Consider the following 14,014-nt stretch of genomic DNA (forward strand, 5'->3'; position numbering starts at 1 on the left):
ATTATTTTAAATCTCTGTTCTAATTATTAAATGTAAACAGCCATTAGTGTGGTATTACACTGGGTATCTTTCTCAGTTGCATTTAATTTCACAAATGTTTATGGAAATCCCATGCATTCTTATGAAGGGTTGAGAGCAAAGAGCTCACTAGGACCGCCTTTAGGGACAGAGAGAAGATGGGCATGTTGAACGCTTCAGGTTGAGAATAATTTTCTTTAAGGATTATGGCAGATCCTGAGAACAATAATAATTTAATTTTTGGAGCACAGGCTACACTCTTTGACTGCAAGCTTTCACATATTAAAGGGGTCTCACACAACTTGGATCCCCAGACTTTATACGGAAGCCCTCCTGCTGATAAGCCCAGGTCTATAAGGTACTAGAATGTATGTGGATAAATACAGATCTTGTGCTTATCCTGGAAATCACCCAAGTGAAATGAAGAGATATATAATCCCTTTTCCTGTGGAGTATTTTAGCTACCCCCAACATTAAATGAAAAACAACATGTGGACTCAAATTCTAAGACAACAAGACATTTTTCCTCTGAAGATTCATTAAGCCTTTGGCATCAATCACCAATGAGAGTGGGAAACTCAATAAATGTTTGTAGAATATGGTTAAATAACCACAAAGAAGTAAGAATAACACTTCTGAACACTGATTATAACAAGCTAAAAAAAAATAAGAAACCAATCTTAATTTAAGAAAGAAACAATCTCATCCCTAAACCATAACAAGAGTAAGAGACATAATCAAAAAGAGATGGGAGTTGAACAGAGGAGCTGAGTGGGATGTACGAACCCACTGCACCATTGGTGGCCCACATCAGTCTGACAAAGCTAAAAGGCTCAAGTTCAAATATGGTTCCTTCTCCTCATCACAGTCCAAAAGCTTCCTAGCCAAACTGACAGCCAGGAATGTTACTGATGTTCCAGGAGTGTCCAAAGATTTCTGTTCACAAAGTTGAGACAGAATCGGAAAATCAAAAACCACGTCAGGACCAAAGTGGCTGAGTGGCCCGAGCTCACCTTCCTCAGCATGTCATTCTGCTCTACACTGTTGACCTTGCCAGGGCTGATTTCTCCTTTCAGGGTGTATTCGAAGAACTTCCCACTGACATTTACTAATAAGGTGCTGAAGGCCCTGTCTTCCTGAGTGCAGCTGAGTGACTTGTCATGACCACTGGTGGCAGTGGTGCCGTACCTCAGGATCACCCCGACGATGAGCCCTGAAACAGAGTGGAAGAAAACATCAGGCCTGTGGAAGGACACAGAGAGCATGGGAATAATGGCAACAACTAAGAAACTCTGAAGTAATCTTAGAGACCAGGTAGATGATGTGTATTTTAGGGACAACTACACAGTCCTTCAAAAGGGTTAAGAATCCATCTATTCTGGTTTGAGTCCCTCAGCCACCAAGAGGACAAGGTAGGACAGTACCTTTCAGGATTATGACAGTACTCCGAGTACTATGAACCACTGATCATGTCTCATTTCTCAGGTTTCTGCTGGAGGAAGACGGGGTGATAAGAGGCAAAGTGTTTTTTCTGCCTAGCACAGCACAAAGCAGAACCACTGAGCTCTTTGATTTGCACCAGCAGCATCCCTCAGGCCATCCGCCAGTGAGGACAAGGCCTCGGGAATTTCTAGTTGTTACAAATGCAATTTGTTTTGCCACACACTAGAGGAAGGGAAAAAAAGAAAAGAAATGCTTTTGCTGAGGTCATTTCAAGTATTGGGTATCATGGAGAAAATAATTACATCCCTTAGGGAGCTAAACAGCACAGTGCCAATTTTCGCAGTCATGATTCAGGGACTGGAGAGCTGGCTTCTTGGGGCTATGCCATTGACACAGCTAGCATAATTAGCTGCAAGTCTTTCCGTCTCATTCTGTTCTTAGCAGGGTTTTCCCTTTAGGAGGAAAAACCAGCAAAATTGTGTGTAAGCATTTAATTCCATGAGTTATGAAGAAATGTTGCTCCCCTGGTTCTAGACATGAGTCACACATGCCCAAGTAAAAGTGAGGGAAATGTGAAAAAAAAGAAAACATAACCACCAGACACTTTCCACAATTCTCTCTTAGGTGGAAAACTTCAGACTTCTCTCTATATTCAGTTCTTTGCTAGCAGTATTAAGAAAGAGAATGGTAAAATGCTCCCCCATCTCATTTTGCCATTAATGGAGAACGTTATATGAGAAAAAGAAAGAAAATGTTTATTATATCCTATGTATAATGTTCTACAATGTCTCTTATCACCAAGACATATGAGAACTCACAAGACATTGCTGAAGAACAAATAATATATAAAATCCAGAAAGATATAGTTTTTTAAGCCAAACTCTGTGCTCTGTGTCTGTATTGCTTTATTACTGTTGCTGTGGTGGTTGTTGTTAAAGACCTGTACTAACATACTTGAACTTTGTTGACTTCTGTGAACAAATAAAGTTGTAAAATTTTCCTACAGATTAAAAATGAGGTTCTTAATAATCTCAATTTGAGAGCTTGGTCTCTGCGCTCTGGAAGGTACACACATGGTTTACATTCGGCAGCCAATCAAACAGACTGGGGTCCTGAGCAGTCTCTTTTCCTGGCTTGGCTGTGCCAGCTCTAAGGGAAATTTGTCATACGAGGTGCCCATAAGGGGCCTTTGTCATCCTCACCTTCGTTGTGTCAACCTGTACAACGAAGGTCCTTTAATCTCTTAAGACTACTTTGGGGAGTAAACTTTCTAGATCTTGTGAAGGCTGCATCCTTTGCACTCTCTTGTGGGGATGCCTCTAGCGTGTTATTGATTTGTGTCACTATTAACATATCTCATCAATGGCCAGACGATGGATCCTTTAAATTGGGGAAACGTCTAAATTGGTGAATTTTTAGAGCGCTCTCATAAACAGCCATTTTACTGGTACCTATGAAAAAACAAATTAGAAGGTGGTAAAAAAAAAAAAAGCTAACCTAAGAACTCCCTCAGTTTAAAACAAAACAAAACAAAAAAACCAGTTTGGGAAGCCTCATTTGTGGTCTCAACTTACCCTCAATGGGTCTTACAGATGCTAATGAACAGGAGATTAATTGTTAATTAGGTTGATTAACAGGAAAATAAGAACCTGAGAGAAAGTCTATAGATTTCTTTCCAAAAAGGTGAAAAATTTAAAGGGACTCGTCCCAAAAGGATAAAAATCTTCAGATGGTTATTAAGAAATGGGATAAATAAAACAGATGTTAATGGGGTTAAAACAAAAGGTTTTGATACAACACTACCTAAGGTTGGATGGGCCAAAGGAATCCCCTATGGTCCCCAACGTTAAAGGGCCCCAAACAAGTCCACTCTATTTACCCCAGTTAAATATATATATGCTTTTTACCCAATTGTAACCCAATTTTTACCCAATGTGTAACCAGGCCTCTTGACAAAATTAATGATGGCTAAACATCTTGAGATAGTAGATCATACATTTAACTCTATATAGAATTAATTGTAATAGTGCAACTCTAGATGTGGGAAGAAGCAACAAGGGAAAACATCCCCTGGATCATAACAGACTAGTAAAACAGAAGATACAGAGAATTTTAGGTTACTAACAGGGCCTAATCCAAAATTTAGCACATTGAGTGGCCTATCAACACAGTCCTCATCTGATCTAGGAATGAGCCTTCTTAGCACCTTGGGACAAATTGGTCAAGAAATGCCTCCCAAACCTTGGTCTAATTTACGACCAAGAGGGGGTGCTGTGGAAAAAAAAAATGTTGCCTGCCGTTCCAGTAAACAAAGAATATTGCCGGCCATCAGCTGCCAATGTAACCGCGCCCCCCCCAACCCAAGGTGTGCCCTGGGGAGAATTCAGATGGAGAAAAACATGATATGAACATAGATAGTTAAAATGCATATCAAAGGAATAATTTCAATGAGCCAGACTCTTGCATCTTCGCAGACACAGAAAAGTGCTAAATTCATTAACTTGACAGGTCTGGTTTTTGTGATTAGTGGTAATCTTTTGATGTTCGACTACACATTTCATTTTTTTTTTCCTGCAAAAACTCCTATATATCCTGGCTCCTCCCTTACCTCTTTGGAACAGATCCTCTGAGCTATCTGAGCGGCTGTTTCCTGGGCTGTATAGTACTCAGTAAGGTCCCTGAATAAAACACATTTTGCTTCAGTTAACAGTGTCTTCATCAGGAAACCAAAGTAAGTCATTTACAAAAGGCTATCCTCCCAAATCAATAGCTGCTTTACATAACTCACTGTTTCTTTTCAGTACTAGCTTCATTATTTGCAGAGCTAACTAAAAAAATAAACCACAATAGCACAGGGTCTTCACAATGACAACTATTCTAACAAAAGAGGAGTTGTGATACTGTGATTTATAATAAGAAAAATATATTTGGTCTTTGTCCCAGTTTCCTGGTACAGAGCTCCTAAAACCCCGGAATCTCTGAAGTGCTAAGTGTCTTTTTGTATGTTAATGAGGTGACTGGTGGCTGGGGGTTCCCGGATTAGCCTCAGAATGAGGGCTGGTTGCCAGGGGAACCAACCAGGTGATTAGAGAGCTGGAACTTTTAAAATTATTTATTTATTTATTTAGGCTGCGCACGGTCTTCATTGTGGCACGCGGGATCTTTTTAGTTGCGGCATGAGGACTTCTTAGTTGCGGCATGCAGACTCTTAGTTATGGCATGCGATCTCTTAGTTGCAGGATGCATGCCGGATCTAGTTCCCCAACCGGGGATCGAACCTGGGCCCCCTGCACTGGGAGCACGGAGTCTTACCCACTGGATGACCAGGGAAGTCCCCAGAGTTGGAACTTTTAATTCCACCCCACCCCCTGACCTCCATGCAGGGAAGAGGAGCTAGAGGTTAAGTGGATCAGTAATGGCCAATGATTTAATTAATTACACCTATGTAATGAAGCCTCAATAAAAAACCCCAAAGTACACAGGTTCAGAGAGGTTCTGGGTTGCTGCACACGTGGAGCGCCAGAGAGGGTAGCTCACCCGAAGAGGGCATGGAAGCTCCATGTCCCTTTCCACATACCTTACCTTATACATCTCTTCCATCTGGCGGTTCCTGAGTTATATCCTTTGATAATAAACCAGCAATACAGTAAGTAAATGGGCTTCCTGAGTTCTTTGAGCTATTTTAGCAAATGATCAAAGCTAAGGAGGGGAACATGAGAACCTCTGATTTATAGCCAGTTGGTCAGAAGTTCAGGTGATAACCTGGACTTGTGACTAACCCCTGAAGTGAGAGGGGCAGGGGTCTTATGAGGCCTGTGGGATCTGATGCTATTTCCAAGTAGATAGTGTCAGAGTTGAGTTAAATTGTGGGATACTCAGTCGGTATCCACTAGAGAGCTGGAGAACTGCTTTGGTGTGAGAAAACTCCCACACATGTGGTCACAGAAATGTCCAGTAAGAGTATTGAGAGCAGAAGCGAAACAGATTTTTCCTTACAGGAGGCTTTTATTTGCAGACAAATTCCTCAACTACAGGAAATACCCTCGCAGTCTCTGTCCGTAATCATCACCATCATACCTAGAAGCATTATTAGATGACGAATATTAAAAATAATAATACATACTTATAAAATCTTTCCCTCCCTACCCGGGTCCAATGTGCCCATGCTAAAGATGTGATGGAGACAGTAAAGGTGATGATGCTGCCCCCTTGTGTTAAAATATGGCAACAAAGCCCCCTCACAGCAAAGATACAGGTTAAAACGTCCTGATTGATAGTTTTGACCAAAAATATACCAAGCAACAGGATTTGCTGCTAATTCAAGGTAGAGTTTGAGTAGCTCCTCAGACATTTAGATTCATATTTATTACCACTGGAGTCCATGGCACAAAAGGACAGTCATTGCTATATTGAGTTCACGTGTGGCATCTTCCACTTCAAGAAAGAATAAGACATTAGGACTGCAGAGGGGTATTTTAGAGAGAATATAACAAAGACTTGGAAAAAACATGAATGGCATATTTTCATCTTCTAGCTATGGAAGACATCCTCTGACAGGGAACTATAAAGAGGTCATAACTACAAGGAATTAGAATTTGACATTAGATATTTTTCAAAGCTCAGAAACTTCAGTATTCCCCAAAAAATGATGGAGAACAATAGAGGCATTAATGACTTTACTGGATCAACATCATAGTGTTCCAGATTACAAAGAGCAATAATCTACTGTGTGTGGGCCAGAAAAATATCACATGTCAACTGATGAAAAGAGACTCACTGATTTCACAGGTATATGACTAATGCTAGGAAAGAATTTAGTTTTGAACTTTTACAGAAAGCAAATATACATGAAATTCCTTTGACATCTGATGTGGCTTAAAGCAACATGGGGAACTCCAAAGGTGCAAAAATTCAAGACTTTTTCAGTAGAGAAAACTCAAGACTGTTGCAACTTTTGAGTATGAAAAAACTCCTGTATTTGCATATTGTGCTGATGGTATACAACTGCCAACTTTTCTAATGTTTAAAAGAAACACATAACCAAAAAAAGAACCCTATATACAATTTGTGCATGTGCCCATTGGTGGTATGAGGAAGGAACTTAATTATGGACAAAGCATTGTTCAAAAATGCTGTGAGGCCATTAAAGGAACTAGCCCCACTAGTCTGGTGCCAGTTTCCGCTTTTGTGACTCAGGTTGTTGGGAAGACAGTTGAACAAATCGACACTCAGCTGTAATTCTAGACAGCTATCCACCTGCTGCAATATTTAAATGTCTCTATTAATAAGCCTTTGTTAAGGAGTTGGGAACAGGTGCATGGATGCACTGTTCTCTAACGAGACTCCACCTTCCCTTGTATGAGCTACTGGGAGCAGATGATCATCAGTTCGGTTTGGCCACCGCTATGGGGATTTTTACAGCATTGTAGGAGTTGTTCTGAGTTCTAAAGTTTCATCTGAAATTCTGAGAAAAGAAAGCGTCCCATTCCACATCCCATTACACAGTGTTTGAAGAGAGTGATAACTATTTCTAATTGAGCGAATAAAGAGGATGCAATGGATGCCAGCAGTGACAATGATTTTTCAGGTTTGGGGGTCATTTAAGCGACTCTGGTATTAAGAATGTATGTTACAGCCTTTTCAATATCCTTTTTCTACTTGTTCTATTACTTATTATGCAGCTGTGCTATTCATTGATATATTCGTTTCAAGGAGAATTCATTTAAAATATTTTTGTTACTTGTTTTGAATATATAGTGAAATACTTTTTAAAAACAATTTTTTTTTTTTTTTGTGGTACGCGGGCCTGTCACTGTTGTGGCCTCTCCGGTTGCGGAGCACAGGCTCTGGACGCGCAGGCTCAGCGGCCATGGCTCACGGGCCCAGCCGCTCCGCGGCATGTGGGATCTTCCCGGACCGGGGCACGAACCCGTGCCCCCTGCATCGGCAGGCGGACTCTCAACCACTGCGCCACCAGGGAAGCCCTAAAAACAATTTTACTGAGGTACAATTCACATACCATAAAATTCCCCATTTTAAGTGTACAATTCAATGATTTTATTATATTCGCAGAGTTGTGCAATTATCACAATCTAATTTGGAACATTTCCTTTTGCAGTCACTCTCTGTTTCCCACTCCCAGCCCCAGGCAACTGATCTATTTTCTGTCTCTATAGATTTGCCTTTTCTGGACATTTCATATAAATGGAATCATACAATATGCACTCTTTTGTGTCTGGCTTCTTTGTCTTAGCATACTGTTTTCAAGCCTCACCCAGTGTGGAAGAAAGGTATTAGTACTTCATTACTTTTTACTGCTGAATAGTATTCCATTGTATGGATATACCATATTTTGTTTATCCATTCACCAGTTGATGAGCATTTGCGTTGGTTCCACTTTTCTGCTATTATGAATAATGCTACTATGAACATTTGCATACAAGTCTGTATGGACATATGTTTTCATTTCTCTAGGGTTGAAACCTAGGAGCAGAACTGCTGTGTCATATGGTAAATCTATGTTTACTACTTTAAGAAACTGTTGAACTGTTTTCCATTTGGGAAACTGTATACCATTTTATACAATTTATATCCCCACCAGCAAAGTATGAGAGTTAAAGGTTGTTTACATGCTCTACAACACTTGTTATTGTCTTTTGATTGTATCTATTTCAGAGAGTGTTAAGTGATATCTCACTGTGGTTTTAATTTGCATTTCCCTAATGCCTAATGATGTCAAGCATACTTTTGGCTATCACAAATGAGGCTGCTATGAACATCCATAAAACAGGGTTTTATGTGAACATGTTTTCAATTCTCTAGGGCAAGTACCCAGAGTGGGACTGCTCAGTCATTGGGCAAGTGTATGTTTAACTTTATAAGAATTGGTCAAATCATTTCCCAGAGTTACTATACCATTTTGCAACAATCTACCCAGTGCCAAGCAATGTATGAGAGTTCTAGCTGCTTCAAATCTGATAACCCTTGACAATACAACAGAAAATCTGTGAATCACCAATCAGCCAGCCAATGCTATTCTGATGAAGGTTGACTTTAATTAAAGAAATAAACTGAGTCTGTAGCCCTTCAAGACAAATGTTCTGTCTTGCTTCCATCAGTATATGAGATACTAAAATAGTGAAAATCAGGCCCATCGGCCAAGAGTTCAACCTCCGATCCAATGTTCCTCTTCTTCAACAGCTAAAATTCCAAAGATTTGATTAAAACCAACATGGAACAAGTTTATGTGAGTCAAAAAACACCATAATTGCTAAGTAGTTTCCCTAAATATGGAATGTCACAGTTAAGAATAAGAGGAAGAAAATGACTTTAAGTCTTAGATATCTACTTGGGAAAACAAGATATGGAAAAATCATTATATTGTCCCATGAAGTTCTTGGGACACCAGGAACATCTTCTCATCATTGTTGTGCTGCACAGCATTTCTCTATGGGTGACCAGATACCACATACCTTCTGACAGTCTTTACAAAATGGAGATGCCCATTCTAGTATATAATGGAAGAGTGGGAGAGTCTTTCATTGAAAACTAGGAACCAAGGAGGCAGACTTGGACTCGATGACTGAACTTTTTTAAAAATAGATCTTTATTGGATTATAATTGCTTCACAATACTGTCTTAGTTTCTGTTGTACAACAAAGTGAATCAGCCATATGCATATATATATCCCCACATCCTCTCCTCCTTGAGCCTCCTCCCACCCTCCCTATCCCACCCCTCTAGGTCATCACAAAGCACTGAGTTGATCTCCCTGTGCTATACTGCTGCTTCCCGCTAGCTAACTATTTTACATTTGGTAGTGTAATACATGTCGATGCTATTCTCAGTTCACCCCAGCATCTCCCCCACCCCGCCCCCGTGTCCTCAAGTCCATTCTCTATGTCTACGTCTTTATTCCTGCCTGCCACTACGTTCATCAGTACCATTTTTTTTAGAGTCCATATATATGCGTTAGCATATGGTATTTGTTTTTCTCATTCTGATTTACTTCACTCTGTATGACAGACTCTAGATCCATCCACCTCAGTACAAATAACTCAAGTTCGTTTCTTTTTATGGCTCAGTAATATTCCATTGTATATACGTGCCACATCTTCTTTATCCATTCATCTGGATGACTGAACTTTTAACTAGAGTCCAATATGGTACCCAAGTATAAATTGATTACACTTGCCTCCTTCTAGGAGGGGCCTCTGCTGGCTCAACACCTCCAGGGCCCGGAGAGATTATTTCTGTCTAATCCAGGGCTACAGTCTCAGGAAGCCATTGTTGCCACACACCCAAACCACACTCTCCAAGCTCTATCTACCTGGCTCCTTTATCTCCCAATTGGTTCCAAATTTCGATAACAGAGAGAGTATCACTAATTCAACCCCTCAAATCCCAAGCAATATGGATGACCACTCAAATTCTTAAACATATTTTCTTTAAAATGCTTTTAAAATAAAATTCACAGAGTTTGAGAAGATAATGGGAGGCTAGCAGATTCCTGGATAATGTCTAAGGACCTTAAGTCAGGTATTTGAATATTTGATTCTGCCTCATACTCTGACATTTCCCAAAATCAAGGACAGTGTACTTGTGGCTGAATCATCACTCAACACACTTTAATTGCTGTTTTGTGTATTCCCCCTTTAATTAAAACACACTAATCAAGTTCAAGTCAACTGCCAAAGGACTACAAATGTTACTACAGCAGATTATCACACATTTTCCTGACCCATTTGCCACTCTTTAAAGGTCCAGGACAAGACTTTCAGCTAAACATCAGCTACCTTTTGAAATAAATTAATCAATCTTTCCTCTGAGCCTCTGCCTGGAACTCTCTTCCCACTCTCTGCTCCCTAACCATCTTCAATGGGTTAACTCCTACTCGTCCTTCAAGTCACAATGTAGATATCATTTCTTCCAGGCAGGGAAGCCCTTCCTGATACCACAGGACCGGGTTGGATTCTCCACAATCAGGGCTGCCTTCACAGACTTCAACATGAAAGAGGCTCCCTGGAATTGTTCAGGGCACAATGTACACAACCATATGTGGCAACCCATCTCATCAGGCATTTCCGGAACAGTCTCTGATAGTGACTACATTATCAGAACAATGATTGCACTGCACTGTGACTGCCACTTAAGTGCCTGTCCCTCATCCCCAGGGCTAATTTTCCTGAAGGCAATGCTCAATGAGTACTCACCACCCATCCCTGCATCTGACTACCACAACCACTCAGTAAACGACAATAGACTACGGAGACATTAGCCAGTAGCCATGTGTTAACAAGGAATTACCCCATTTGAGTTATAAGAAAAGAGCCTTAGTTCTGATGCCTAAGGAAGCAACTACATATTTTCAGCCTCTTACCTGCCATTAAATTCAAGGATGCCCACCTTTATCAGCCTTTATAATTTGGCCTAAATTAATAAATAAAATTCAAGTACTCTCATAGGGTAAAAAACTTCCAATAATTTTGAAGCATATTACAGAATCTACTCCCTAGAAGCCCTGAATTTAAACAACACTGCAAATAAACAAATGCACTAATCACAGTTATCTTAGAGAGCCATGAAACTGGAACACACAATAGTAACTACATTTGCTGCTCTACTTACTCCAATTACTAAGGGATGGTTGAGTCTTAAACTGAAATACATGCAAATATACAGATATACACAACTGAAAAGGGCGGGTTTGGAGAACACATGGTAAAATAAATGAACAAAACAGAGCTTGTGTGTACTTACCTCAATTTCTGATGGTATATATTTTTTAAAAAATACTATTTAAGAATTCACCTGAATTCAAAGACTACCAACCAAAATAAACTATCTGCAATGGACTGACTGTGTTCTCTCAAACTCAAACTCAAACTCTCAAATATATGCTGAAGCCCTAACCCCCAAGTGATTGTATTTGGAGATCAAGCTTTTAGGAGGTAATTAAGGTTAGAGGAGGTCATATGGGTGGGGTCTTAATCCAATAGAATTAGTGGCCTTATAAGAATAGGAAGAGAGATCTCTCTCTCTGTGCACATGCACAGAGGAAAGGCCAACTGAGCACACAGTGAAAAGGTGGCTTATCCAACAAGCCAGGAAGAAAGGCCTCACCAGAACCCAAACCTGGTGGCACCCAGATCTCACACTTCCAGCCTGTGAGAAAATAAATTTCTACTGTTTAAGCCATCTAGTCTGTGGTATTTTGTTATGGCAGCCCATACAGACTAGCATACTATCTTTTTGAGAAACTGCAGGTGGCTTCTCTGGACCATCAGCAATACCTCTACAGCTAATTCACATCCCACCTCCCAACCAGGAAACATTTCTTTTACAGATGAGAAGTTAAGCTCTCACTGCTGTAATACAGGGTCCCTAAACCCTACTCCAGAAATTTCTTTTGCTTATTTGTTTTGTTTTTCCCATACCACCATCATGAGTTTTCTTAATCTTCCAAAGGAGACTTACACCATGTTGACCTCCTGACATGAAGTCCCACTTTTGTAGAAAGTATTATCCTATGGCACTAACCAAGAAATTACCACACCTCTGTTCTCCCTGATCAAACCTGATAGGGCCAGACCCAAGTTTAATTTTCATTAATGCTTTTAAAACATCACACACTTGGGAAGATCCTGAAAATGTTTAGAAATTTAGTCATAGTCACACAATACATAATTTTTTACTTAGGTGACCAATACAACAATTCAGAAAAGGGGGACGGAACTTCCCTGTTGGCACGGTGGTTAAGAATCCGCCTGCCAACGCAGGGGACACGGATTCGATCCCTGGTCCAGGAAGATCCCACATGCCACAGAGCAACTAAGCCTGTGCGCCACAACTACTGAGCCTGCGCTCTAGAGCCCACGAGCCACAACTACTGAAGCCCGCATGCTCTAGGGCCCACGTGCCGCAACTACTGAGCCCGTGAGCTGCAACTACTGAAGCCTGTGCGCCTAGAGCCCGTGTTCCGCAACAAGAGAAGCCACCACAATGAGAAGCCTACGCACCGCAATGAAGAGTAGCCCCTGCTCGCCACAACTAGAGAAAGCCTGCGCGCAGCAACAACGACCCAACGAAGCTAAAAATAAATAAAGAAAAGGCTGGCGGGGGGGACAAAGGTTTAAGTTCAAATTGATTAATTACATATACTAGTAAGATAACTATAAGACTATAGGGCATCCTTTAAAAATTTTTTATTATGAATTATATCAGATACCTAAAAGTAGAGGTATAGTATATATAAGGGATAAAGAATAATATAATTGGGAAGGAATATACAAGGGGGTTCAAAGGTACAGGTAATTTTCTGTTTCATAAGCTGGACAGTAAACACAGGTGTTTATTCCATTTTTTATCTGTATATAAGTTACATATAGTATTTCAAATATTTACTATATTTCACAAGAATTTATTATGACAAGAATGGTCTGCCAGTCATCTACATAGCTTTCACTCAGCTTAATCAACAGTGCATCACCAAGAGAGCTAAGAACCTTCATACCCTTCCCAATCAATCCCCCCACTTTCTCCCACTCCACTGCCTGGAAACCACTAACCTCAATCTGGTGTTTATTATGACCTTAGAGTTTAAATCACAGATAAATATATTGTTTAATTTTGCATGTCTTTGAATTATGTATGGTATGAGTTATCCTGGAACTTGCTTTTTTTCACCCCTTAATATGCTTGTAAGCATCATCCATATTGACATGTGGCTCTGGTTCATGTGGTCTCGCTGCTGTGTAGTATTTCAGCATATGGGTACATTTTCCTTCTGCCTCTCTGTGCCCCTTCCTGATAATGCTTCAGATACATTGTCTGGTTCACCAATTCTCTCTTCAGTTCTTTACCCTCTCCATTGGGTTTGTAGTTTCAATGACTATTTTCAATTTCTTGAAATTCTATTTGGTTCTTTACCAAATACACCTGACTTTCTGTGTGTTAACAGAATCTGGACTAAGAGTTGAAAACAGTATCTACAATCCTCAGCTCTGCACCCTGTGGCTGCTGCTCACTTATTCCAATCTACGTCATGGAATGGATAACAACACATTATTATAAAAGGCCTACATGTCTCCTCCAAAGGGTAATGGCTAAATAAAAGTCTGAGCCCCTCACAAAGTCGGGGACACGGTCATCACTCAATAAATGTTTGCTGAAAGAATGAGATAATGGAAATCAAAAACTATAATTTGACTACAAATAATATTAACAGATTATACACATAGGGAAGCATCAGTTCCCTAAATTATGAAGATAATACCTTTTTCCCTTGCAATTTATGTCTGGGTTTTGGCAGGCAATGAAACAGTATCTGGAAAGATTAGATTTCTGTATTTTTGTTGCAATTTCTTGAGTCATGAAATTGGTGTCTGGGAAGTATCAAAGTCAACACTAATGACACAACAAGAAACACTTCACACCATATACCCAGCAAAATCCTTTATGTGTTTATGTGAGCAGAATAAAATGTAATTACTCACTGGGTTTAATTCAGTCCAGTTGAAAAGTATACATTATTTAACAGCCTACTTGATAAAAT

The 14,014-nt window shown here is 40.1% G+C and overlaps 1 protein-coding gene across 2 annotated transcripts in view; it reads right to left on the reverse strand.

Annotated features, from left to right (window-relative positions):
• SLC9A7 (solute carrier family 9 member A7) overlaps nt 1-14,014 on the reverse strand; it is a 140,307-nt gene that overhangs the window by 70,280 nt on the left and 56,013 nt on the right. For both annotated transcript variants that reach the window (XM_065900952.1, XM_065900951.1), the window contains exon 2: nt 1,032-1,231. In XM_065900952.1, the coding sequence (XP_065757024.1) occupies nt 1,032-1,231 (200 nt within the window). The remainder of the gene's footprint in view (nt 1-1,031; nt 1,232-14,014) is intronic.

Source organism: Phocoena phocoena, chromosome X, assembly GCF_963924675.1.
Source record: "Phocoena phocoena chromosome X, mPhoPho1.1, whole genome shotgun sequence".
NCBI lineage: Eukaryota > Metazoa > Chordata > Mammalia > Artiodactyla > Phocoenidae > Phocoena > Phocoena phocoena.